Raw genomic sequence first — 27,559 nt, 5'->3', positions numbered from 1 at the left:
GTGAACTACGTGGACCACAGTTTCTTCACAGACTTCAGCTACGTGAACATCTGGAGATCCAACAGTGCACGAGCTGTGAGCCATCAGCTGTTTCTCTCATCAGCTGCTGTAATGAGAGCTGCTGGAATCATCTCGAGCAGCAGGAAATCACTGATGTTGTTTCTAACCAAAGATATGGGACTGAGCTCCGCTGAGCTCCTTCTACTTTCATCCAGATAGAAACTGCTACAGTCTGCTGATTATTGCTTTGCCTCCATCACACGAGCTCTTTATCCTGTTCTTCACTCTCATTGGTTCTTTGTCTGCTTGTTTTTACAACAGTAGTCTTCTGATTGGTCAAAGGAGACAATCAGCTGTGACTAAATGTAGCTCCTACAGCAGTGATGGGAATAACTACTGAAGCTAATCCAGTATCAAAGCTCAGGAATCAGCAGCTCCCACCTCGTTTTCTTTCAACAACTATTTTTAGCTGCTGTGTTTTTGTGTTTCTGCAGACCTCAGACATCCTGCTGCTCTGGACAACTTTTTCATTCTTTTGTATCATTCTTTTGCTTTTCTTTTATTATTATGTTATATGTATTAATATGTGAAACACTTATTCTTTGTGTTTTTGCTTTGCTCCTGTCAAACTGCTTTAATAAAATCTGCTGCAGTCTAAACTGTGGACGTTCCCTTTTTAAGCCTTTGTGAAACAATAAAGGTTTAAATCTGAGTATTCATCTATGTTAGTGTTTAATGGGTCTAATAGGTTGCTTTGGCCTTTCCCAGTAATATCTTCCCTTGCAGTCTGTGGTCCAGGCTTCTAAAACCATCCCAGGTTAACAAGAACTACAATCTAGAGGAGAGCTGCCATAACAGGTGTGACTGATGAGATCTGACCTGCAAGGTTACTCAGGTTTGTTTGTATCAGGACAAGCAGGGAAGCCGCCTGGACGTCAAAGTAGTTAGAGCTGGGCGAGTGTCCTCACCCACATCGGCTTCACAACTCTGCATCACCTACTGAGTAAGACTCAGAGCATCAGAGATTAGAAGGTCTACAAAGAGCTGAACCAGACTTCCTGTATAAAGGTTTTAGTTCCACAGATCGACAGTGTCAGCACAACTAAAACGTGGAGACTGACCTCAGAGTTTCAATTTGATGTTGTGGATTCTCCAGAAGAACACACAGATGCTTCACTCCTGAATCCTGCAGCTTGTGGTCTCTCAGGTCCACCTCTCTGGGATACGAAGGGTTGAGCTTTAGCACTGCTTCCAGATAATCACAGCTGATCTCTGACAAATCACAGCGCTCCAATCTGTATAGAGAATGAAAGATGTAAGTTTATTAGACAAAGTGCTTCAAATCATTCAGTGTTTCATCATCTGTTCAGAGCTGAAGAAGGTTCAGAATGTAGAAGTTTAGAAAATGGAAACTCCAAACAGCTGAAGCCAACAGGAAGCAGCTTCAAACAAACACAACAAGAGAAAAAACTCTGAATGTTTCACATTAAAGTCGTACATTTCTAACAAGAGTGTTTTAAAGACAGAGTCACTGATGATCATCTTCTGCCCAGTAAAACTTTGGTTTTCCACATGTGAGTGTTAATGATGCACAAAGACTGTGAGTGCAAAGAGGGAGCGAGGAGGATGACAGAGAGATGGTACAGGAGCATCAAGAACCCGGCGAGGAAATGAGCAGAAGGACTTTGGAGCCTGTTGGATTGAAGCTTTCACAGAGACGTGTTTGACTGGACACCACCAGGACAGACTTTTAATCCCAGGATTTGGATGAGCTTTCTGTCTTTATGGTCACAAATGATGCTGTAACTCTGTGACTGTCCTGGAACTGTCAGCAGTGTGGTTACGTCCTTTTGACCTGAGTTTCCACAGCTCTTATAACAGCAGTGTACATTCAGACTGAGACATGCTTCAGTCTGTATGGACCTGTTTCTGTAGCTGCCACCATCATTCTACGGTCGTGTCCAAATTCATGGGCTGCATCCTCCCGAGGACCCGGCCTTTGCGGTCTACGTGGGCTGGGTCCTCAGAAGGTCGGGTAGGCTGGAAATAAACGGCTGGGGAAATTGGACGGTCTAGCCTTCTGATTAGCGTCACCGCTGTCTCGGTGGAGTTTAATAAACTCAGCCGTCTGCTCCTTGCTATCTAAAATATAACAGGACACTGGCGTAAATTCTCGACCGTCTCATACTTCTGTTTAATCAGTTTTCTGTTTGACGTTTAGTCAGCTCTGTAAAGACCAAGGAGGAACCCACCTGGGGGATTAATAAAGTTTTATTTTATGTAATCTAATCTAATAACTTTAATCTCAGCCAAACCGATTTACTCACGAACAAACAAAACACTGAAAAAAGCCAAACAATAACATTTTGAGGTTGTCTAAGTGACTTATATATCACGTTTAACCTGAGTAGCGAAAGTCCGCGGTGATCTGAAAATGATGTGCCGGGAGTTGTGCCGTTCTCGGCGGCTTCAGTGACCCTCGAGCTCCCGGCGAGCTATCGAGCTGGTGGGTAGCAGACGTCTCCGAAAACGTCGAAGCACTTTTGCAAATATGCGGTATCTTGATAAACCGAGCAGATATTTGATGTTTACACAGCTACTTTCTCGCCTGAAAATATGTTAAAAGTTTATTTTGTGACCGAAAAAGATTAGTATGAGTAATTTTAAAACTTAGTAGCGGCCGCCATTGTTGGAAACTGGAGTTTGGCTGGGCCGCGCTATGAATTCTGGGATATGGTAGGCCACGAAGGACACACCCGACCCATCCTTCAAATTCAGGGAAAAGGAGGACGCATTTGTTGGCTGCATTCGGAGGAGTCTACGAATTTGGACAGCCTTCGACGTGTCGCTGTGACGTAATCGGTCTACAAATGCGGCCTCAGGAGGATGCAGCCCATGAATTTGGACACGACCTACATGTTTGTACATCAGCTTATCAAATACTGTCTGCTGTCTTCATTTATTACTCTTCACCTGCTTCACTGTCACTGTGTGGGCGGAGCTGTCTGAGCCCTGCCCACACAGACACAGCTCCTCTCTGGAGCAAAACTTCTGCTTCATCTCCGCCTCTTTTCTTCATCCTCCACCTCTCTTTTCTCTTCTTCGGTGTTCTGCAGCCACAGAGCCTCACAGCCATTAGCACGCCCATACCTGAGCAGCTAGCATTACCCAGCATGCCGTGCAGCAGTGTCAGTTTGTAAATGTGCAAGAATTCCTGCTCCAAACTGTTTCACAGAGTGCTGTGTGCCGTGACCTTTGACCTGCTAAAGACAGTCAGCTGTGGATTATTCATTGTTGTGTCTGATACTTAGAACTGTGAGGAAGAAGCTACACAGTTAATCAGGGTCCCCTCTCTCTGAATCAGGAAAGGTGGGCAGGCCGCGTGTGGGCCGCGGGCCATACGTTGAGTATCACTGTTTGAAATGTGAACATTGTTCTGCTGCAGTCAATGGACTAAACAAGAGAAGAAGAAAACAGACTTTACCATGAAGATCCTCAGTGTGGATCAGTATAATATCAGCCTGATGTCTGCAGTTTAGTGTCAGCACAACTTTCACATCATATTCATCTCAGCACAACTAAAACATGCTGACTGACCCCAGAGTTTCAAATCGACATCGTGGATTCTCCCGAAAACCACACAGATGCTTCACTCCTGAACCCTTCAGGTTGCTGTAGGTTCCACTCAGGTCCACCTCTGTGGGATACGAGGGGTTGGACTTCAGTGCTGCTGCCAGATAATCAAGGCCAATATCTGACAAACCACAGCTCTTCAATCTGTATAAAGAATGAAAGATGTAAGTTTATTAGACAAAGTGCTTGAAATCATTCAGTGTTTCATCATCTGTTCAGAGCTGAAGAAGGTTCAGAATGTAGAAGTTTAGAAAATGGAAACTCCAAACAGCTGAAGCCAACAGGAAGCAGCTTCAAACAAACACAACAAGAGAAAAAACTCTGAATGTTTCACATTAAAGTCGTACATTTCTCATAAAAACAGGACAAAGACTTGAAAAAGTCGTGTTTTTCCTTCCAGGAACCACATGGCTTCACTTTTAAAGGTGAAGTGTGACAGAAATGGACATATTTGAAGTCCAACACCTTTTTCCAGTCACATTATTAAAGCAGACAAACTACAAGCTCATTTTCATTCCAACAAGTCATCTTCTGACCTGGACTAACAACACTGGTCTCTATGTGCAGCTGGCTGTGAGACCAGTGCTCAGGGAGCGTCTACAAAGTGCAACACTGAAAGAACATCACACACTCATTTGCTTCCAGCACTTTCACACAAACATCTACTGTCATTATTGTCACCAAACTCTGTGGATCCTTTATTGCAAATTCAAATGGGATCAAATGGTCAGACAAAAGAGGGTTATGAGGAAATATGATGAAATGTTGTGTATTAGCAGCAACTTATTGAATCATTTTCCTCAGAAACCAAACAAACTGATTGACAAACATGTTTTTACAAACTCAGTGTTGGACTTGGATCAGCAGGATAAGCTGATGTTTAAAGGCATTTGAGTCTCGCTGTATGAGAGTCCAGTTCTTACTCAATATTAATCAAACCTCTGTAACTTTGCTTCACTTCAGTAGCATCAGCTCATGTTCACATGTTGATTCATGGTTTTCATGGTTGATTCACCTCATTTTTTTAAAAATGACCTCTGACAGGAAAGTCTCATTTCTGCTGCTCAACACTGAAGAAATTTAAACTTTCAAAGCGATGACAAATTGGAAAACACAGAGCTGTGTCTCTTTTTTTTTGTGTGTCCCGTTTGGATCTTTAGCCATCAGAATTGTTGTCTTAACGCCAAGAAAGATGCCAAGCGGATTTATTTTACCAAGTGGATCATCATGGCCTTTCCATATTGGTCCATTTGATTGACCTTTATTATAATTATGAATTTATTTTATTTTCAGTTGCTACAAACGGGACAGACATGACTGGGGAACAGGACAGGGAGAAAGAATGAAAGAAAGAGAGGGAGAGAAAGAAAACCAAAGGGGAGAAGAGACGGTGAGAAAGGGGGGAAGAAAAAAAGAAAAACAAACAAAACACCTGGATCACCTGTATGGAGAAAAAAAAACAGAAGAGAAAGCAAACAACATAATAAAAACAGCACCATCACAATAAACTAGCTAGTAGTAGATAACAGTAGATACTAAATAATAAATGATATTGTGCAGCACGCAAGATAGACAGCGCACAATGTGCTTAGAGGCAGCAGCCATAAAGGTGTAGTCCGCGTCTGTGAACACCCGTGTGTACACCTGTGTGCACACCTGTGTGGATCAGCATGCTTGTATTCCAAAGGTTTCTCCATGTAACGATCTGCTAGGGAGTGTGGGGAGCCATAGCCCCGTCCCCCAGGGTATGAAGCAGGTATGGAGGAGATCCAGGCCCCAGATATCCAGAGGCCCCAGAGTACAAGGACCCGAGGAGGACCACCAAAAGGGGGGGAATCGCCAATCGGCCACCAGGAGTGAGCCGGTACATACATGAGCGCCCAGCCCCAGACGACAAGGACCACCAACACACCAACGTCTGAGGGCATCAGCCACCGGCAGGGAGTGTGGTGAGGGGAGATAGGCCTCCGTACTTTGGAGGGCCTGAGATGTACCCAGAGAGGTGGAGTCTAAGACCCAACCTGACACATAGACACAGACGAACAGGCGCACGCGGACACAAACGTGCATTCCCACCCCATATGCACAACCAAATACTCGGCACTCACCCAACGTGTAGACAGACACAAATATAAACTGCACAGACCGTCGCACTCCCCAAACATACTCTATATCCCAAGTCCAGGTACCCCCGCCCTCAGAGGGGCAAGCCGCACCTAAACCCAGGAGATGTAACCCTTCTCTCTGGGGCGGAGGCAAGCGGACCACCTCTTTGATTAGAGCTGTGTCTCTAGTCAAAGCAGAGATGGAACGATGCCACTTTTTATGTCCGATATCGATATGAATCCAATATAGTCGATTTTATAATCAAACGTTTTTTTAATATCTTGCTGCATTTTGTATAAGTTCATACTCAAGTTTAAAAAATCTAAACACTAAAGCTGTTCAGTTATACCTGTCTGCAAAAACACACTGCAGCCAAAACATTAGACAATACTGATCTTTGTATTTTGATGCGGACGTCTAAAACTCTTTGGTTGTGAATAAAAGAAGTGCAACATCAGCACAAAATAATGTTTCTATTGAACAACTAACACAAACAGGTTGTAGAATGGAGCCTTTTATACTCACAGCTGAACAGAAACAACATCCAGAGTGGAAAACAGTGCAAACAACTGCAAACAGGCTTCATGACACTCATGTTTGATCAGGATGGATGTCAGTGTGAGCTGTTTCTATCACATTTAACCTCACAATCAATTTGGTCTCATTTCTATACAAAACTTAACACAAGTATGAAAAAAGTGTTTTTGATTGTTTTGTTTTTTGAACCATGAAACTGTTTAACAACACAGTTTGATTCAAAGTCAAACTTGAGTCTGTCCATCGTTCGGTCAGACTGAGCAATGACAGCACACAGACGTAGACAACAGCTCTCTCAAACACCAAACTCAGGTCCTGTTGATGCTGATATACAGTGACACAGTTACATGGGTGATTCATCCTTTTAACTTTATCTTTAAACAGCTGCAGCTGTCACTGACAGCGCATGTGGTACTTTAACCTTTGGACTGTTTTCATCAGTTAATTATGGAGTTACTACAAAGAGTGAAACTATAGGATGATCTGTCTGCTGTCACTGGGTGGTGCTGAGGTCTGAATCTGAGGACGGCTCCTGTAGTCACAACAAGAACACAATCATCACAAACTGAAATATAAATATGATGGAGTAGAGCTTGAATTAGCTCCAGAATTTAAATATCTTGGGGTCATTCTAGACCCAACATTATCCTTCAAGAGTCACATAAATAAAGTGTCCCAGGTACTTAAATTTAATAATCGAAATTTTAATCATATACGTAATAATTTAAATATGAATGTTGCAAAAACTTATTTTTACTCAATGATCATCTCTCATATGGACTATTGTTTGACGTCCTGGTCACTTGCTTGTCCAACAACACTTAAAACTATTGAAAACATTTATAAAAGACGTTTAAAACTACTTGACAAAAAACCGACTTCCCACCACCACTGTCATGTGTTAAAAAACATAAATTACTGAACTTCAATAACTAGGTGAAACTTAAAAGAGTGAGTTTAATATATAAAGTCTTACACTCCCTTGCTCCACCACCACTAAAGCAGTTCATTAGGCATAAAGAAAGCTCAGACAGGACCACTCGAGCTACAATCCGAGGAGACTTGTTTATACCCCACAGACGGACAGCATTTGGGCAGAACGTCCTCTCTGTCCAGGGAGGCCATCTGTGGAACAGTCTTCCTCAACCCATTAGAGAATGCTCTACACTCAGTTTGTTTAAGGCAAAGGTTAAAAACTGGTTATGGACAAATCAAGTGTGCGATCATGTATGAATTATACAGTTTTAATGTTTTATTTGGGAACAGAATGGTGTGTGTGTGTAAGTTTGGTGACGGAGTTTTTATTATGAATGAATGATGAATTTTTATGAATTATTATGTCTATTTTTTATGCTTAAGGACAACAGATGGAAATTAGTCCTTGGCTATAATCTGGTATGTTTACATTCATGTAATTTTTTTTTTTTACATTTATGTTCATTAACATGCACTGTCCTAAATAAATAAATAAATAAATAAATAAATAAATAAAGTTTATCTCTCAAATCTGAAATAAAGCTGATCCTTCTGTCCTCACACACTCGGGAGTGTTCTTCTCTTCTCTTACATTTTTTCAGTCCTACAGTTCTGCTGACAGCTGACATATGAGCTGTTTATTTAAAAAAAGCCTTATATACTAACAGATGTTCCTATATCATGTTCACCTTTGAGTTGTTGGAGCTTTATAAATGGACATCTGCAAAGATGTGATGATGGAGCAGGTTTCAGTGCTGCTGCATCCTGGTCACAACATACGGAGGTGGTATCAGCACTGGTATCAGCACTGGTATCAGCACTGGTATTGAAGAAGAAATATTAATGCTTCAAACTATTTGTCTTAAAGGATGGAAGCTGTACAGAGTTCTGCACATGTGTCTTTGTGAACATACCTCATTAACAATATTTCAGACAGTTTTTAACCTGAATATTTGCAACAAACTCAGTATAAAAAATACAGTCAGTGCTAAAAAATTAATCAGTCGAAAAATTAAAATTTTAACTTAAGCTGCCAAGAGGAAGTCGTTGGTTTCAGTAAATATTGGGCTTTGCTATTTGATCGGTTTTTACAGATTAATGAGGAGTTACTGAAGTGCCAGGTTTTTAAAGTAGGTGTTACTGTCTCTACACATGTGGAGACTGAAAACATGGTGCTGTTTAATAAGATATTTAATATTCAGCTCTGCACAGGAGCTGCAGCAGGGTGCAGCCTGTTGCCTTTACAGTATAATACTTGTAATAAAAGTACAGTAACGGTAATTAGTGACTGAGCAGCCCGGGGCGTTTCTCTTGATTTCTTTAGTCAGGGTAAATTCATTCACCTGCACAGGTTAGCTAAACAAACCCTGACGGCCGAGTGCTCATCTTAGCTAGCTAGGTCTCAGGACCGAGCTAAGGACGGTAGTTACGGAGTAGCTTACAAACACGTTTAACTTACCGAAAAAGTGCAGCGGGGCCTCGGGTCCTTCTGTCGGGTAGTCCAGTTTACTGAAGAACACCTCAGGCTGTCAGGTTAAAACACTCGGTCGTGTCTTCGTAGCGTAAACGCTGGCCGTCCTCTCAGAGCCTACCTCTATCTGCTATTCCCGAACAGAGATACGCAAGTTTCTCCGTGACTGCAGCTGCCAGTCAATTCAATTCAATTCAATTCAATTTTATTTATATAGCGCCAAATCACAACAAAAGTCGTCTCAAGGCGCTTCATAGATACAGAGAAAAACCCAACAATCATATGACCCCCTATGAGCAAGCACTTTGGCGACAGTGGGAAGGAAAAACTCCCTTTTAACAGGATGAAACCTCCGGCAGAACCAGGCTCAGGGAGGGGCGGCCATCTGCTGGTTGGGGTGAGAGAACGAAGACAGGATAAAAGACATGCTGTGGAAGAGAGACAGAGGTTAATAACAGAGAGAGGTCTGTTAACACATAGTGAGTGAGAAAGGTGACTGGAAAGGAAAAACTCAATGCATCATGGGAATCCCCCGGCAGCCTACATCTATTGCAGCATAACTAAGGGAGGATTCAGGGTCACCTGGTCCAGCCCTAACTATATGCTTTAGCAAAAAGGAAAGTTTGAAGCCTAATCTTAAAAGTAGAGATAGTGTCTGTCTCCCGAATCCAAACTGGAAGCTGGTTCCACAGAAGAGGGGCCTGAAAACTGAAGGCTCTCCCTCCCATTCTACTTTTAAATACTCTAGGAACAACAAGTAGGCTTGCAGAGCGAGAGCGAAGTGCTCTAATAGGGTGATATGGTACTACAAGGTCATTAAGATAAGATGGGGCCTGATTATTTAAGACCTTGTATGTGAGGAGCAGGATTTTGAATTCAATTCTGGATTTAACAGGAAGCCAATGAAGGGAAGCCAAAACAGGAGAAATCTGCTCTCTCTTTCTAGTCCCTGTCAGGACTCTTGCTGCAGCATTTTGGATTAGCTGAAGGCTTTTCAGCGAGTTTTTTGGACATCCTGATAATAATGAATTACAGTCGTCCAGCCTGGACGTAATAAATGCATGAACTAGTTTTTCAGCATCACTCTGAGTCAAAGCTGCTATGATGACGTTACACCCCATTTTAACATCACCGCTGTCGGAATTAGAATCAAACTTGGACATAAATCAGCGTGATGAGAACTATACCTCCAAAGGTCGGGTAGGCCAGAAGTAAACGGCTATGAAATGGGACGGTCTAGCCTTCAGATTAGCATCACCACTGTCTCGATGGAGTTTAATAAACTCAGCTGTCTGCTCCTTGCTATCTAAAATATAACAGGACACTGGAGTAAACTCTCGACCATCTCACACTTCTGCTTAATCAGTTTTCTGTTTGACGTTTATTCAGCTGTGTGAAAACCACCCGGGGGATTAATAAAGTGGCTTGCAAAAGTATTCGGTCCCCTTGAACTTTTCCCCATTTTGTCACATTACAGCCACAAACACGAATCATTTTTTATTGGACTTCCAGGTGAAAGACCAACACAAAGTGGTGCACACGTGAGAAGTGGAACGAAAATCATACATGATTCCAAACATTTTGTACAAATAAATAACTGCAAAGTGGGGTGTGTGTAATTATTCAGCCCCTGAGTCAATACTTTGTAGAACCAGCTTTTGCTGCAGTTACAGCTGCCAGTCTTTTAGGGTCTGTCTCTACCAGCTTTGCACATCTACAGACTGAAATCTTTGCCCATTCTTCTTTGCAAAACAGCTCCAGCTCAGTCAGATTAGATGGGCAGCGTTTGTGAACAGCAGTTTTCAGATCTTGCCACAGACTCCTGATTGGATTTAGATCTGGACTTTGACTGGGCCGTTCTAACACATGGATATGTTTTGTTTTAAACCACTCCATTGTTGCCCTGGCTTTAAGTTTAGGGTCGTTGTCCTGCTGGAAGGTGAACCTCCGCCCCAGTCTCAAGTCTTTTGCAGACTCCAAGAGGGTTTCTTCCTAGATTGCCCTGTATTTGGCTCCATCCATCTTCCCATCAACTCTGACCAGCTTCCCTGTCCCTGCTGAAGAGAAGCACCCCCAGAGCATGATGCTGCCACCACCATATTTGACAGTGGGGATGGTGTGTTCAGAGTCATGTGCAGTGTTAGTTTTCCACACAGAGCATTTTGAACAAAAAGTTCCATTTTGGTCTCATCTGACCAGAGCAGCTTCTTCCACATGTTTGCTGTGTCCCCCACATGGCTTGTGGCAAACTGCAAACGGCACTTCTTATGGTTTTCTGTTAACAATGGCTTTCTTCTTGCCACTCTTCCATAAAGGCCAACTTTGTGCAGTGCACGACTAATAGTTGTCCTATGGACAGATTCCCCACCTGAGCTGTAGATCTCTGCAGCTCATCCAGAGTCACCATGGGCCTCTTGGCTGCATTTCTGATCAGCGCTCTCCTTGTTCGGCCTGTGAGTTTAGGTGGACAGCCTTGTCTTGGTAGGTTTACAGTTGTTCCATACTTCTTCCATTTCTGAATGATGGCTTGAACAGTAGTGATGTGACGTTCTGTATCGAGGCTTCGAAGCGTGTGTCGAGTAATGGAGGGGGCGTTTCCGCGAAGCGCGTATCGAGGCTTGCTTCATTTATGGGAGGAGCTGAAAATGATGACGTCCGAAGCCTCGCTGTCCGGCTGTACCACGTGACTGGTTCAGGAAGCGGTTCAAACTTTGCCGCGAGCTATGACAGCGATATAAACCCCTCAGACCCCATTCAAAAGGTGGGCGTTTGATGGAGAGTTGCGGTTAGTGAGAGTTAGAGACAGTTTGGAAAAAAAAGAAATCGCCTACGACCTGCCACAGTGGAGAAACTGTTGTTTTTAAATAAAAACCAATGATGTGTCCCCTAAACACTAATCACTAGGGGTGCAACGATATTCGTATCGATATTGAACCGTTCGATACAGTGCTTTCGGTTCGGTACGCATATGTATCGAACAATACAAAATTTGTAATTTATTTTATCAACTTTCCTTCTGACGATGCTGTCTGTGTTGAGCGCTCAGTGAATCTGCGTTCGACTACTCCGCCTAGGCTGTACTGTCCAGCGCAGATCCACTGAGCGCTCAACACAGACAGCATCATCAGAAGGAAGAGCGCAGGGCAAGCTAGCGAGACAGAAGTTAAGCACTCCTTGCAACTTGGACCTCGCCCACCCTCATTCAGATCTGGCATTTGGAATTATTTTGGTTTTCATGTGACGTATGACCCTGAAGGTAAGCGAGTCATGGACTAAAGTAAAACAGTATGTTGGATGTGCCACGCAATGCTCAATTACATGGGTGGGAGCTAGTGTGTTAGCGCAGTTAGCTCGTTAACGTGTTGGCCGTCTAGCCCCATGCACGGGGCGATCGGCGGTAGCTCGTTAACGGAGATTTGCCGTGTTGTGGCGTTAAGGTCATTTCAACAAGATTAACCTGAAAGCACTAGTGGGAACACAACGAATATGACTGCACATTTACACCGACATTATCCTAGTGCAAAGACAAAGATGAGTGATTCCTCAATCAGATACAGGGCTCGCAATATCGCTAGCCCGACGTCCCGGGGCTAGCGATTTTTTTCAGTCGGGCTACCAAAATCTATCTCTGCCCTGCCCGTCGGGCTATTGTAGGAAGGAAAAATATATGTCAATGCTTTTGCATTCTTTCGGAAATGTAGCTGGGTAATTATGTCATTGGCATCGGTGAGCCACTGTCAATATGTGACATATTGAAATCGCGTTTGAATTTGCGCTTGTTTTTTTGCTTTCACTTTGCAATCGTGCGAACTGTGTATAGAGAGCGACAGCACTGATTGGTGAGTGATGATAATTTGTGCACCAATTCCTCTGACATTGTCTTATTAATCGTTAGCTTACTATGCAAACATGACAAGTGAAATCTCCCGCAGCAAGCTTAAACATGTGAGAAGTTGATCGCGCAGAGAATCGCTGAGCTTATGTGAGTGCGTGTGTAAAAGCAGCAGAATATATATTTTAGTTCTGCTGAGCCAAATAAGACAGGTCAGGGTGAAGAAGTGACAGCCAAAGAAAAGCTTACCACAAAACGGAGAAGTTATGACAAATCAGACTATAAGGTAAAAAGAAAGTGCAGCTTTATGGTTTCATGGACAAAAGAATTTCTGTGGCTGCAATATGACGAGCTAAATAACCAGGGGTGCACATAAGTGGTTCGCATTTGCTGTCAAAATAAAAAACACGCACAAGGGTTAGGGTTAAATTTAAAAACTGTACTTTTGAGTTAAAATATATATTTATAATTTTAATAAATGACAAATTAAAAAGGCATGAACATTTTTTTTGTATCGAAAAAATATTGAACCGTGACACCAAAGTATCGAACCGAACCGAATCGTGAATTTTGTGTATCGTTGCACCCCTACTAATCACTGTCCTTGCCTCAATGTTACAAAAGCACAACCACTGTCCACACCTCACCTCACAGTATATGATCATTTCCATTTTAGGCATTTCCAAATAATCATTTTCCATACTGCCAGCATAAATATACACAGTATACTGCCATCACTACAATATAGATGTTTTACACACTCCTTTTGTTGTTGACATTCACAGGCTGTGTGCAAAATGCCACACTCTTCAAATTCATGCCAACTAATATTTTTACGTCCAGTAGGTGTCCTGCTAGAGCAAATGAAGCTTCAAGAAGCTTCGCGTTGGGGTGAACCAATTGGATGAAAAGCTTCAGTGCTTCATGAGGCTTCATCTGCCCATCACTATTGAACAGTGCTCCGTGGGATGTTCAAGGCTTGGGAAATCTTTTTGTAGCCTAAGCCTGCTTTAAATTTCTCAATAACTTTATCCCTGACCTGTCTGCTGTGTTCTTTGGACTTCATGGTGTTGTTGCTCTCAATATTCTCTTAGACAACCTCTGAGGCCGTCGCAGAGCAGCTGTATTTGTACTGACATTAGATTACACACAGGTGCACTCTATTTAGTCATTAGCACTCATCAGGCAACGTCTATGGGCAACTGACTGCACTCAGACCAAAGGGGGCTGAATAATTACACACACCCCACTTTGCAGTTATTTATTTGTAAAAAATGTTTGGAGTCATGTATGATTTTCATTCCACTTCTCATGTGTACACCAGTTTGTGTTGGTCTTTCACGTGGAATTCCAATAAAATTGATTCATGTTTGTGGCTGTAACGTGACAAAATGTGGGAAAGTTCAAGGGGACCGAATACTTTTGCCACTGTAAAGGTTTATTTTGTCTAATCTAATCTAATAACTTTAATCTCAGCCAAACTGATTTACTCAGGAACAAATAAAACACTGAAAAAAGTCAAACAATAACATTTTTAGGTTGTCTAAGTCACTTATATATTACGTTTAACCTGAGTAGCGAAAGACCGTGGTGATCTGAACATGATGTGCCGGGAGTTTGCTGTTCTCGGCGGCTCTACTGACCCTCGAGCTCTCGGCTAGCTATCGAGCTGGTGGGTAACAGACGTCTCAGAAACGTCGGAACACTTTTGCAAATATGCGATATCTTGATAAACTGAGCAGATATTTAAAGTTTACACAGCTACATTCTCACCTGAAAATATGTTAAAAGTTTATTTTGTGACCCAGAAAGAGTAATAAGAGTAATATTGAAAACTTAGTAGCGACCGCCATTGCCGGAAAGTGGAATTGGATGGGCCACGCTATGAATTCTGGGATATGGTGGGCCACGAAGGACACACCCGACCCATCCTTTAATTTTGGGGAAAAGGAGGACGCATTGGTCGGCTGCATTTGGAGGAGTCTATGAATTTGGACAGCCTTCATCGTGTCGCTGTGACGTAATCGGTCTACAAATGCGTCCTCAGGAGGATGCAGCCCATGAATTTGGACACCCCCTATGTTTACTACTGCATAGACACATTGAATTTCCAACACAAGGAAACGACTTTTTGGATAATGTTTTCACCACCAAGAGAGGAGATTACAAAGCCCCCCACCCACTTTGGTGCCTCTGATCACATCACTGTTATGCTAATGCCAGCATACAGGCCCCTGGTCAAAGTCACTAAACCAGTTCGTAAGCAGGTACGTGTGTGGCCAGAAGGACCTGCAATACTGCTTTTCCACCACAGACTGGGAGATCCTTAAACAGGCCGCCACACAACACCACAGACCTGCAGGAATATACAGAAACTGTCATTGGCTACATCTCAAAAGGCATCGATGAGGTCATAGAGACCACTGTCCAGGCCAATCAGAAACCATGGCTCACAGGTGAGGTCTACAGGCTCCTGAGGGTGAGAAATGCAGCCTTGAAAGCTGGGGATGAGGTGAGCCTAACAACAGCAAGGGCAAACCTGTCACATGCATCAGAGAGGTGGAAATGCAGTGCTCCAGGAGGATTTTGCAAAGCTTCAGTGACAGCAGAGATACTCAGAGGCTGTGGCAAGGGATACAGACCATCACAGACTACAAGCCCACTCCTCAGACCGCTGTCGGGTCCACCACATTACCGTAAGAGCTAAGTGAAATTTTCTCTTGCTTTGAGACACAGAACGACACCCCAGCACAGAAGACTCCACCCCCCAACGATCGGGTGGTGACACTATCAACATGCTTGTCAGGACCTGCTGCCATCAGGGAGGAGACTGAAGAGCCTCCGGGCCAGAACCAGGAGACTGAGAGACAGCTTCATCCAGGTTGTCAGGATGCTGAATTCACTCCCTGCTCTCACACACCAACTCCAGACCTGCATTCATCTTTTCCCTCTGAACCCCCCAAACATACAAACCCTGAGCCACCACCATTGCCCTTTCACTGACTGCCCTACTCCACCATTTGACCCTCTCATAAGAGGTGAAACATCTTCAAGGAAACTTAAAGAAGACGCTTTTCTTTCCAAGCTCCTTAGACTACGGTGACCTGGATGTCTGAGAACCTCCACAGACTGATTTTACAAGAACAACTTGTGTCAAAAAATCCCTAGCAGTGCCTCTCTGTCACACACACAAATCACTAGAGTTACAAATTTAATAACTTAAAAAACCTCAGAAAAACAGAACTGAGCAAAACAAACAAACACACAAACAAACAAACAAACAAACAAACAAACAAACCAGAGACCTGGGGCCCGTTCTTCGTACATCGCTTACTACATCCAAGATCAAATGACACATCCAAGACCAAATCATCGCGCTAACGGTGAGCTCGCTAATCCGGTTCTCCGAACACACCTGCTGTTGATGATTAGTACAGCTGGATGAAGTAATGTGAGATCACTGGGTGTCGTAAAAGGGGCTACACATCGATAGCAGAAACATTGATCGGCAACCCTCTGATTGGTCGGCGGAAATGTCGAAGGAGCGCGCTCGGTATTTTTCGGCAGCAGAGCAAGAACTCTTGAGTGAGGGATTTCAGGAGTTTCAGAGTTTAATCAGTTGTAGCCACAGCTGCCCTGGGGCAGACTGACAGAAGCCAGGCTGCCATATCGCGCCATCGGCCCCTCTGGCCAACACCAGTAGGCGGTAGGGTAGATTTATTATATTACACTATATTATCCAATATTATATTACATTATATTATATTATATTACATTATATCCCCTTTCACATTAGAGCCACAACAGGACCCACTAGAACATGGGAACAAGTAAAAGTGAAATATAAGAATATTCTACAGAATGGTAATATTTATCACTTATATTGCTTTTCGTCTCTTGGAAAGAGACCCTGGAATAATCTGTTTGTTTATAACAGCAACCAAGAAAAGGGCAGAGCAAAAAAGACAGGTGGTGGTCCTGCACCCCCTCGTCAACAAGTTGGTTAAGTAAATAATACCCTCACGGGAATATCGATATCTCTCTATGAGCACACTGTCGCGCTGAGCTAAAGGATCCTGTCTGTCCCGCAATATACGCCGGATTCTGAGGACTCTCCTTATCAATCTTGCACCTTCCGCAATGGGTGGCTCGCGTATACGGACAGCACATGGCTGCGACAGACTTCCCAAATCCACCTTCGCTTTTATAGCCGTGGTCTCTCATCTTGATTACACAAAGTAATTTGCAATTACTACTCTGAAATATGAATTACATCTGTAATAATCACATACATGTAATAGAATGTTAATAGTACATTTCCCTTTTTTAGGAAATGACCTGTATGTATCTGTGTGAAATCAATAAACAAACAAAGGGTTGCCGATCAATGTTTCTACTATCGATGCGTAGCCCCTGTTAAGCCACCCAGTGATCTCACATTACTTCATCCAGCTATACTAATCGTCAACAACAGGTGTGTTCGGAGTACCGGAATAGCAAGCTCAAAGTTGGCGCGATGATTTGATCTTGGATGTAGTAAGCGAGGTACGAAGAACGGACCCCAGGTAAGAACATTGTTGAGGTTTAAATTTATAATCTTAAATACTTATATGCTGATTATATTGCTTTATAAGAAAGGCCCAAATCTGAGTACACTCTGTGCCGACAGGACTGACAGGAAATTACATGCTTTTGCAGGCGAAAAGTGAAACTAAGCAGAGTGTTTGGTCGAAACTTAAAGTGTGTGTGACGTCTATATAAATGACTAGGTTTGCTGTTTTGTGCTTCAGACCTGGGGTTGTGTGTTCAGGTCTCCATATCCGGATATGTAAAATAAAGATAATCTTTTAAAGTAAAAAGACCACTTTTGAGCCGTGTCTTTTTGGCCACAACGAATACCAAAAGAACCGGAATTTAATAACATTAAAACCAAACAATAAATGAGCAAAGTAGTGCATGATAAATATAGATGACAAATACAAAGTGCAATATAGAAACACTGGGTAAAAAGAAATGAACAATTAAAAAGGAGGATAAAAGATGTGAGCAGTAGTTAAACAGTAGAAATAAATATATAATAAACAAACAAAAATAGATAATAAATGAAAGCCAGGTCTGAAAGGTGAGTTTGGCTTTAAAAGCATGAAAACACACTGCTGTCTTCAGGAAGGCTGCTCCAGTAACTTTCTATGCTCGCTTTGAGGCTGCAGCTAAGGACTCCAACAATGCTAGTGCTAGCGGCGCTAACGGCTGTAGACAGGAAGATACTGCCAGCACCGGAAATGTGCTCGTCATCTCCGAGCATGAAGTAAGGAGAGCCTTCAAGAGAGTGAACACCAGGAAAGCAGCAGGACCAGACGGCATCCCAGGTCGTATCCTAAGAGACTGCGCATACCAGCTAGCTCCTGTGTTCACTGAGATATTCAACATCTCTTTATCTCAGTCGGTGATCCCCACATGCTTCAAAGAGTCCATCATTGTTCCTGTCCCGAAGAAACCCCACCCTGCTTCTCTCAATGACTATCGCCCTGTAGCCCTCACCTCAGTAGTGATGAAGTGTTTTGAACGCCTGGTCAGAGACTTCATCATTTCTTCACCACCAGACACACTGGACCCACTACAGTTCGCTTACCGTCCAAATCGTTCCACAGACGATGCCATCTCTCATCTCCTCCACACATCACTTACTCACTTGGACACTAGAAGGGGGAATTATGTTAAAATGCTCTTCATAGGGGGCAGGGATAGCTCAGTAGGTAAAGTGGGCACCCCATGATCGGAAGGTCGGCGGTTCGAATCCACTTAACGGCTACCCTGAGGTACCCCTGAGCAAGGTACCGTCCCTACACACTGCTCCCCGGGCGCCTGCTTAGTGGGCTGCCCACTGCTTCACTGAGTGAATGGGTCAAATGCAGAGAAAAACAAGTAATTTCCCCATGGGGATCAATAAAGTATCCATTATTATTATTATAGACTACAGCTCTGCATTTAACACCATAATTCCCTCCACACTCACCACCAAGCTGGAGCATCTGGGACTCAGCTCATCTATGTGTCAGTGGATCTCCAACTTCCTAACTGGCAGACCACAGGCAGTAAGGATGGGCCGACATGTCTCAGCCTCCACCACTCTCAGCACTGGAGCCCCCCAGGGGTGTGTTCTGAGCCCCCTGCTGTACTCTCTGTACACATATGACTGTGTGGCCACTACCAGCTCCACCACCATCATCAAGTTTGCTGACGACACCGTCGTGGTGGGCCTGATCTCTGATAACAACGAGACGGCCTACCTGAAGGAGATTAGGAATCTGGAGAACTGGTGCCAGAGGAACAACCTCCTTCTAAACATCAGTAAGACAAAGGAGCTGATAGTGGACTTCAGCACTAAGCAGGAGAGGAACTACCAGACCCCCGTCATCAACGAGTGCCCAGTGGAGAGAGTGGACAACTTCAAATACCTCGGAGTTCACATCACGCAGGACCTGTCATGGTCCTGTCACATCAACACCATGGTGAAAAAGGCCGACAGCGTCTCTACCACCTCAGACGCTTGAGAGACTTCCTTTTTTTTTTTTTTTGTCCCGTTTGGATCTTTAGCCATCAGAATTGTTGTCTTAAGGCCAAGAAAGATGCCAAGCGGATTTATTTTACCAAGTGGATCATCATGGCCTTGCCATATTGGTCCATTTGATTGACCTTTATTATAATTATGAATTTATTTTATTTTCAGTTGCTACAAACGGGACAGACATGACTGTGGGATAGGACAGGGGGAAAGAATGAAAGAAAGAGAGGGAGAGAAAAAAAGAAAACCAAAGGGGAGAAGAGACGGTGAGAAGGGGGGGAAGAGAGAAAAAAACAAACAAACAAAAAAAACAAAACTCCTGGGTCACCTGTATGGAGAAAAAAAAACAGAGGAGAAAGCAAACAACAAAGAGCAACATAATAAGAAAAAAAAAGCACCATCACAATAAACTAGCTAGCAGTAGATATCGATAGTTACTAAATAATAAACGATATTGTGCAGCACGCAAGATAGCCAGCGCACAGTGTGCTTTGAGGCAGCAGCCAAGAAAGCTGTAGTCCGCGTCTATGAACACCCGTGTGTACACCTGTGTGCATACCTGTGTGGATCAGCATGCTTGCATTCCAAAGGTTTCTCCATGTAATGATCTGCTAGGGAGTGTGGGGAGCCACAGCCCTGTCCTCTATGGTATCAAGCAGGTATGGAGGAGATCAAAACTCCAGACATCCAGAGGCCCCCAGAACACAAGAGACCAAGGAAGTTCCTGAGCACCTTGGAGGGCAGTTGGAAGTCTCTCAAGCGGCGTCCGGGTACACACCGGCTCACTCCTTGGCGGCTCGCTCGGGCCACTTCGGAGGTGGGGTGCCCCCGGCCTCTCGGCCTGGGGCTCGGTCACTCAGGCACAGCTGGCTGCCGGCGGAGCTCACGGGCGCGTCACTGCAACTCCCCCTGGCTTCTGCTCCGCGGCTGCTGAATGAGCCCTCATCTGGGACTCTCCTTAGCTCTTACTGGGACAGTGGCGCGGCTGCCCCACGGCTGCCCCACACACTGGACATTCTGGACATTGTTTTCACTTCATCACTTAAATCACTTTAAGCATATTTGCACTGCACAAGACATAATGTGGATTGCACAACACTGGACATTGTATTCTTCATTTCAAGCTAATACTTGTACAGCTGCTGTTATTGTGTATATATTTATTTATATTTCTTCATACATTCTTATATAGTTCTATATTGTGTATTTTGTTGTACAGTTATTTTATTTTCAACTTTAATTTATGTATTTTATCTTATTCTTTCCCAGTTAAATTTACCCTTCATTCTAATTTGTGTTGTACAGTTATTTCATTTTTAACCTTAATTTATATTTTATTCCTTCCTAGTTAAATTTACCCTTTTTAATTTTTCATATTTATTTCCTATCTTATTCATAGCCTTTTCCTTTTTTGTTTTCTTTAGGTCACGAGCAGTTGTCCAAGCATTTCACTACATATCGTACTGTGTATGACTGTGTACGTGACAAATAAAATTTGAATTTGAATTTGAATTTGAATTTGAATTTGAATTTGAAAGTCATCTACATGTGGGTTTAGTTCTGACTTTAGGGACAAGTAAAAAAATAAAATAAAATAAAAACATCTGTCCAGACAACCTGACAGTCAAAAATATAAACTCAGGAACTTAAAAGGAAAATTGTGCTGACTTTGAACGTCCGCATCAAGATAAACTTACAGATTTAAGAGTCAAAAAGTGTCAAAAAGTCTGTATCCTTACCTGAGAGTTTCAAGTTTACAGTCAGGACTCTTTAGTCCAACACACAGCAAATCCAATTCTGAATCCTGCAGTTTGTTCGAGCTCAGGTCCAGCTCTCTCAGATGATTGGATGGGGAGCTGAGAATTTCAGACAAAGCTTCAAAGCTTCTTTTTGAGAGTTTACAATCTCTCAGCCTGAGGAAGAATAACAATGGAGACATATTCTTTTATTCATCTAGCATTATTAAACATATTTGTTCATAGATTCACTTACAGCACTTTCTTGGATGCTTTGACCACTGGCAGCAGCTTCAAAAATGCCTCCTCTGAACGGGAGTATTTCTCCAGGTCGAACTCATCCAGATCTGATGACAGTAAGATGAAGACCAGAGCCGACCACTGAGCAGGAGACAGTTGATCTGTGGAGAGACGTCCTGAACTCAGGGACTGTTGGATCTCCTCCACTAGAGAACGATCATCCAGTTCATTCAGACAGTGGAACAGGTTGATGCTTTTCTCTGCAGACAGTTTCCCACTGAGCTTCTTCTTGATGTACTGGACTGTTTCCTGATTGGTCTGTGAGCTACTTCCTGTCTCTGTCAGCATGCATAGAAGATCCTGATTGGTCTGCAGTGAAAGACCCAGGAGGAAGCGGAGGAACAAGTCCAGGTGTCCATTTGGACTCTCTAAGGCTTTGTCCACAGCACTCTGGTAGAAGTCTTTTACAGTAAGTGTTTTCTGGAAGATTTTAAAGAGAGGAAATTGTTTCTTAAGCAGGTTGACTCCAGAGTTGATGAAGGTCAGATAGACATGAAGAGCAGCAAAGAACTCCTGAATGCTCAGATGGACGAAACAGTAAACGACACCGGTGAACATGTGACACTCATCAGCTTTAAAGATCTGTGTGAACACTCCTGAGTACACTGAGGCTGCTCTGATATCGATGCCACACTCTGTCAGGTCTGATTTATAGAAGATCAGGTTTCCTTTCTGCAGCTGATCAAAGGCCAGTTTTCCCAGAGACTCAATGATCTTCCTGCATGAATCTGTCTCAGCTCCTCCATCATACTTGATGTCCTTCGTTTTTAGGTGAAATAGCACAAGGCGTAGGTAGAGCTCTGTGAGAGTCTTAGGCAGATCTTGACTCTCTTTGTTCTTCATGACAAACTCCAGAACTGTAGCAGTGATCCAGCAGAAGACTGGGATGTGGCACATGATGTGGAGGCTTCGTGATGTCTTGATGTGGGAGATGATGCTGCTGGCCTTCTCCGAATCTCCGAATCTCTTCCTGAAGTACTCCTCCTTCTGTGGGTCAGTGAACCCTCTGACTTCTGTCACCATGTCAACAATGTCACAAAGGATCTTATTGGCTGCTGCAGGTCGTGTGGTTATCCAGAGGCGAGCAGAGGGAAGCAGTTTCCCCCTGATGAGGTTTATCAGCAGCACATCCACTGAGGTGGACTTTCTAGGGTCAGTCAGGATTGCAGTTTTGTGGAAGTCCAGAGGAGGTCGACACTCATCCAGACCATCAAAGATGAACACAACCTGGAAGTCTTCAAAGATGTAGATTCCTGCTTCTTTGGTTTCAGTGAAGAAGTAATGAACAAGTTCCACCAAGCTGAACTTTTCCTCTTTCAGCACATTCAGCTCTCTGAAAGTGAATGGAAACATGAACTGGATGTCCTGGTTGGCTTTGTCTTCAGCCCAGTCCAGAGTGAACTTCTGTGTTAGGACTGTTTTCCCAATGCCAGCCACTCCCATTGTCAGCACTGTTCTGATTGGTTTATCTCTTCCAGGTGGGAGTTTAAAGATGTCTTCTTGTCTGATGGTTGTTTCTGGTCTGTCTGGTTTCCTGGATGCTGTTTCAATCTGTCTGACCTCATGTTCATCATTAACCTCTGCAGTCCCTCCCCCTGTGATGTAGAGCTCTGTGTAGATCTGACTCAGGAGGGTCGGGTTTTCTGTTGTAGAAATCCCCTCGAGCACACACTGGAACTTCTGCTTCAGGTCTGACTTGAGTTTGAGCTGACACTCAGTGAGAATCTCTGCATGAATAAACAGCAAATGACACAAATGAGAAAACTGCATTCTGGTTACTGTGGTTATGTGTTCAGTTCACTGGACTCTTGGTGTCATGATCCGAGTGAGTCTGAGTAACTTTCCACAGCATCAGCTCTCCTCGCCTGGGTGGAGCCCTCCTCACTCCTCCCTGCTCCTCACCTGTTGCCAATTACTCCGGCAGTATCTATGAGCAGCACTCACAATGAACCTTCTCCAGATTGTCTGCTTAGCACAGTCAGTTCTCTGCCTCACATTTTGTCTTGTGCTCCTCAGCTTGTTTCGCGTAACCCTCTTTTCCTGTTCCCTAGTCGGCACCTGGATACATCTTCCAACTCTCGCCATAAGTCACGCCTCAGGATTCTGGCCTGCCACTGCTGGGAAAACTCACTCTTGCAAACTGCCATCCTCACCTGCCTGCCTCCCTGTGCACCCACATCTCACTCTGTACCCAGATTTAATTCATCTCCTCCTCCAGCTGATCTCCACCTGCAGCCACGTAACACCTCTTAGTTTTTAAATCTTGGACTCATTCACTACACTGTGGACCACTCTGATTATTATCTCCTTTGTTCCAGTGATCCTGGATAGTTTCTATTCGCCCGATTCTGCCCCTGTTGTTCCTTTGACCTGCCTCAGCTTATGTTCTGGCCTCAGCTCTGCACTTCTCATAATACCTCGCTTGCTGTTGAATTTAGCCGTGATTCAGCTTTCTCCGTCAAGAAATCTAGTAAAATACATTTCTGTTAAAAGTCACTCAGCCTCTGTTTTTTGGTTCTGTGCTTGACTCCATTCCTTTTCATGAGCCATTGAGCCCTGACACTTGGGTTATAACTGAGGGCAGGTTTTATAGAGACACATTCGATTTAATTATGTTTATTTATACAGCACCAAATCAATACTAGCAACATTTCACATATTACATAAACAACACTATGGAGCCAGTGATGAATAAATATGTAGAATAAATGAAAGAATTTCAAGTATAAAAGTTTTTTTTATTAATTCCTCCAAATAACAACAACAGTCACCCCAATGTGCTTTATATTGTAAGATAAAGAACCTACAATAATACAACAGAAAAAACCCCAACTATCTTTTTGGGTCCTGAAAACTGAAGGCTCTGCCTCCCATTCTACTTTTAAATACTCTGTGAACAACAAGTAGGCCTGCAGAGCGAGAGCGAAGTGCTCTAATAGGGGGATATGGTACTACAAGGTCATTAAGATAAGATGGGGCCTGATTATTTAAGACCTTGTATGTGAGGAGCAGGATTTTGAATTCAATTCTGGATTTAACAGGAAGTCGATACAGGAGAAATCTGCTCTCTCTTTCTAGTCCCTGTCAGGACTCTTGCTGCAGCATTTTGGATTAACTGAAGGCTTTTCAGCGAGTTTTTAGGACTTGCTGATAATAATGAATTACAGTCGTCCAGCCTTGACGTAATAAATGCATAAACTTGTCACGGCTGGGGCAGCAGTCGTGCGGTGGAGTTAAATGAGGACCCAAGTTGCAGACAGTGGTGGAGATGCGAGTGAGGTTTTATTTACAGTGAACAAACCAAGGTGAGGGCAGAACTAAACATAAACCTAAACTGGAAAAACTACAGTGGCTTGCAAAAGTATTCGGCCCCCTTGAACTTTTCCACATTTTGTCACATTACAGCCACAAACATGGATCAATGTTAGTGGAATTCCAGGTGAAAGACCAACACAAAGTGGTGCACACGTGAGAAGTGGAACGAAAATCATACATCATTCCAAACATTTTGTACAAATAAATAACTGCAAAGTGGGGTGTGTGTAATTATTCAGCCCCCTGAGTCAATACTTTGTAGAACCAGCTTTTGCTGCAGTTACAGCTGCCAGTCTTTTAGGGTCTGTCTCTACCAGCTTTGCACATCTACAGACTGAAATCTTTGCCCATTCTTCTTTGCAAAACAGCTCCAGCTCAGGCAGATTAGATGGGCAGCGTTTGTGAACAGCAGTTTTCAGATCTTGCCACAGATTCTGGATTGGATTTAGATCTGGACTTTGACTGGGCCGTTCTAACACATGGACATGTTTTGTTTTAAACCATTCCATTGTTGCCCTGGCTTTATGTTCAGGGTCGTTGTCCTGCTGGAAGGGGAACCTCCGCCCCAGTCTCAAGTCTTTTGCAGACTCCAAGAGGTTTTCTTCCAAGATTGCCCTGTATTTGGCTCCATCCATCTTCCCATCAACTCTGACCAGCTTCCCTGTCCCTGCTGAAGAGAAGCACCCCCAGAGCATGATGCTGCCACCACCATATTTGACAGTGGGGATGGTGTGTTCAGAGTCATGTGCAGTGTTAGTTTTCCACCACACATAGCGTTTTGCATTTTGAACAATAAGTTCCATTTTGGTCTCATCTGACCTGAGCACCTTCTTCCACATGTTTGCTGTGTCCCCCACATGGCTTGTGGCAAACTGCAAACGGGACTTCTTATGGTTTTCTGTTAACAATGGCTTTCTTCTTGCCACTCTTCCATAAAGGCCAACTTTGTGCAGTGCACGACTAATAATTCCCCCACCTGAGCTGTAGATCTCTGCAGCTCGTCCAGAGTCACCATGGGCCTCTTGGCTGCATTTCGGATCAGCACTCTCCTTGTTCGGCCTTGTTCGATTACACACAGGTGCACTCTATTTAGTCATTAGCACTCATCAGGCAACGTCTATGTGCAACTGACTGCACTCAAACCAAAGGGGGCTGAATAATTACGCACACCCCACTTTGCAGTTATTTATTTGTAAAAAATGTTTGGAGTCATGTATGATTCTCATTCCACTTCTCACGTGTACACCGCTTTGTGTTGGTCTTTCACCTGGAATTCAAATAAAACTGATTCATGTTTGTGGCTGTAATGTGACAAAATGTGGAAAAGTTCAAGGGGGCCGAATACTTTTGCAAGCCACTGTAACAGACAAACCTGAAAACATAAGGACAGCGGGGAATACACAGAGATGACACAAAGAAGGCTGGATAGAGAGACGAGTAGTAACACTGATTAACACAGTAATGCAGACGACACAACGAGGAACACAGGCAGACACATACTATAAATACACACAAGGTAATGAGGGAATGACACACAGGAGGGGAGCACAGCTGATCCTAATTCACAAGACGAGACACAAACCTTCAAAGTAAAACAGGAAACAGACTGTTTTACAACACAAACTCGGGGACACGAACAGAACACAGAGGAAAGACACAGGTAGAGATCAACCTAAGAACTAATACAAAATCAGAATTAACACAAAGTACACAAGGTGATACCAAAAATGAAACAAAACGCTGAACGACCCAGGACCATGACAGAACTAGTTTTTCAGCGTCACTCTGAGACAGGATATTTCTAACTTTAGAGATGTTGCACAAATGGAAGAAAGCAGTCTTGCATATTTGTTTAATATGTGCGTTGAAGGACATGTCCTGGTCAAAAATGACTCCAAGGTTCCTCACAGCGTTACTGGAGGCCAAGGTAATGCCATCCAGAGTAAGAATCTGCTTAGATACCATATTTCTAAGATTTTCAGGGCCGAGTACAATAACCTCAGTTTGATCTGAATTAAGAAGCAGAAAGTTAGCGGCCATCCAGGTCTTTATGTCTTTAAGACGTTCCTGCAGTTTAACTAATTGGTGTGTGTTATCTGACTTCATGGACAGATGGAGCTGGGTATCATCTGCATAGCAGTGTAAATGTATGCTATGTCTTCTAATGATGCTGCCTAAGGGAAGCTTGGTAACGGGAGCGTTGCCAGCAGAAGGCTGAAGTGGAATCTCCAAGAAAGCTGCAGAAGAAAAAACATGAGCTGAAATGGTGGATTTCAGTCAAATAAGGAGAACTGTGGCTTTCCTCCAACCTTTGACCAATCACCTTAGTGTCCTGTTTATCAACCATAATAAAAAGCATTTACTGTCTGGGCATTTTTTTTGTTTGGGTCTCCAAACAGCAGAAAGAAATGGCAGCCATTTTTTTAACTTTACCTTCAACTGGTAAATAGATTTAAGAGAAAGCACTTTGATCATATTTGTGACGTGTCCCAAACTGTTGTTGTCGCCTCATTTATGTTGATAAAACAGCTCTAAAACCAATCTGACAATATAAATCTGTAAAATGGGCAGAAAACCTGCTGCTGGTCCCATTTTAATCAAACCAACCCAAAGAGCAGATATTCATGTGTACACAGGAGGTTATTTGTGCAGATGCATAAAACACAAACTGTTGGCTTTCTGCAGTCTCTCACTCCTGAAAGTGTTGGCAAGTGTTTTGGATTTATTATTTATATGGATTTTAATGGCACCTGTGTAATGTTAACTAAGGTTTTTATTGTTTATGTGTTTTTTGTTTAGTCATTCCCTGACTTACCTGTGGGTTCTGGGATGGTTTTATTTAAATTCTCCAACAGATCATTCTTGTTTATCCTCCCCAAAAGATTTTTAGTGACTTCAAAAGTGTTGATAGAGTAGGTATCAAACATCAGATCCACTATGTCCGTCCTCTCTGCATTCTCCAGTTTACTCACTGGGATTGCTGGTAAACCTTCTACAGACCCGTTCTTCAGATGCCACTTAAATTTTTCAAAGTCATCACGTCCCAAATCCTCCAAAGTCCCCAGAAGGATTTCTTTAGGTGTCGTCAT

General features: G+C 43.3%; 2 protein-coding genes across 2 annotated transcripts in view; both read right to left on the bottom strand.

Moving 5' to 3' along the window:
- LOC147302822 (ribonuclease inhibitor-like) overlaps positions 1-27,559 on the bottom strand; it is a gene marked incomplete at its 5' end in the record, with an annotated part of 440,111 nt that overhangs the window by 256,159 nt on the left and 156,393 nt on the right. The window lies entirely within an intron of this gene.
- On the bottom strand, positions 1,103-27,559 carry LOC147302829 (NACHT, LRR and PYD domains-containing protein 3-like). The gene is made up of 5 exons (XM_086284425.1): positions 27,286-27,559; positions 21,112-22,882; positions 20,859-21,032; positions 3,598-3,777; positions 1,103-1,295 (listed from the first exon to the last, which is right to left on the bottom strand). The coding sequence occupies exons 1-5, from the start codon at positions 27,557-27,559 to the stop codon at positions 1,103-1,105; spliced, it is 2,592 nt and encodes an 863-aa protein (XP_086140551.1).

Source organism: Aulonocara sp. 'chitande type north' Nkhata Bay, linkage group LG23, assembly GCF_057382095.1.
Source record: "Aulonocara sp. 'chitande type north' Nkhata Bay isolate Kocher_YH1m ecotype deep benthic linkage group LG23, A_spYH_male_GT1.1, whole genome shotgun sequence".
In the NCBI taxonomy this organism is placed as follows: Eukaryota; Metazoa; Chordata; class Actinopteri; order Cichliformes; family Cichlidae; genus Aulonocara; species Aulonocara sp. 'chitande type north' Nkhata Bay.
Note: the sequence above shows the minus strand (reverse complement) of the source record. Positions and strands in the feature narration are given on the sequence as shown.

Coding starts and splice junctions, on each gene's coding strand:
- LOC147302829 (XM_086284425.1), bottom strand. CDS start 27,559: ATGACGACACCTAAAGAAATCCTTCTGGGGACTTTGGAGGATTTGGGA. Junction 21,033..21,111: donor AAAGCATCCAAGAAAGTGCT/GTAAGTGAATCT, acceptor ATTCTTCCTCAG/GCTGAGAGATTGTAAACTCT. Junction 3,778..20,858: donor TGTAAACTTGAAACTCTCAG/GTAAGGATACAG, acceptor TTCTTTATACAG/ATTGAAGAGCTGTGGTTTGT.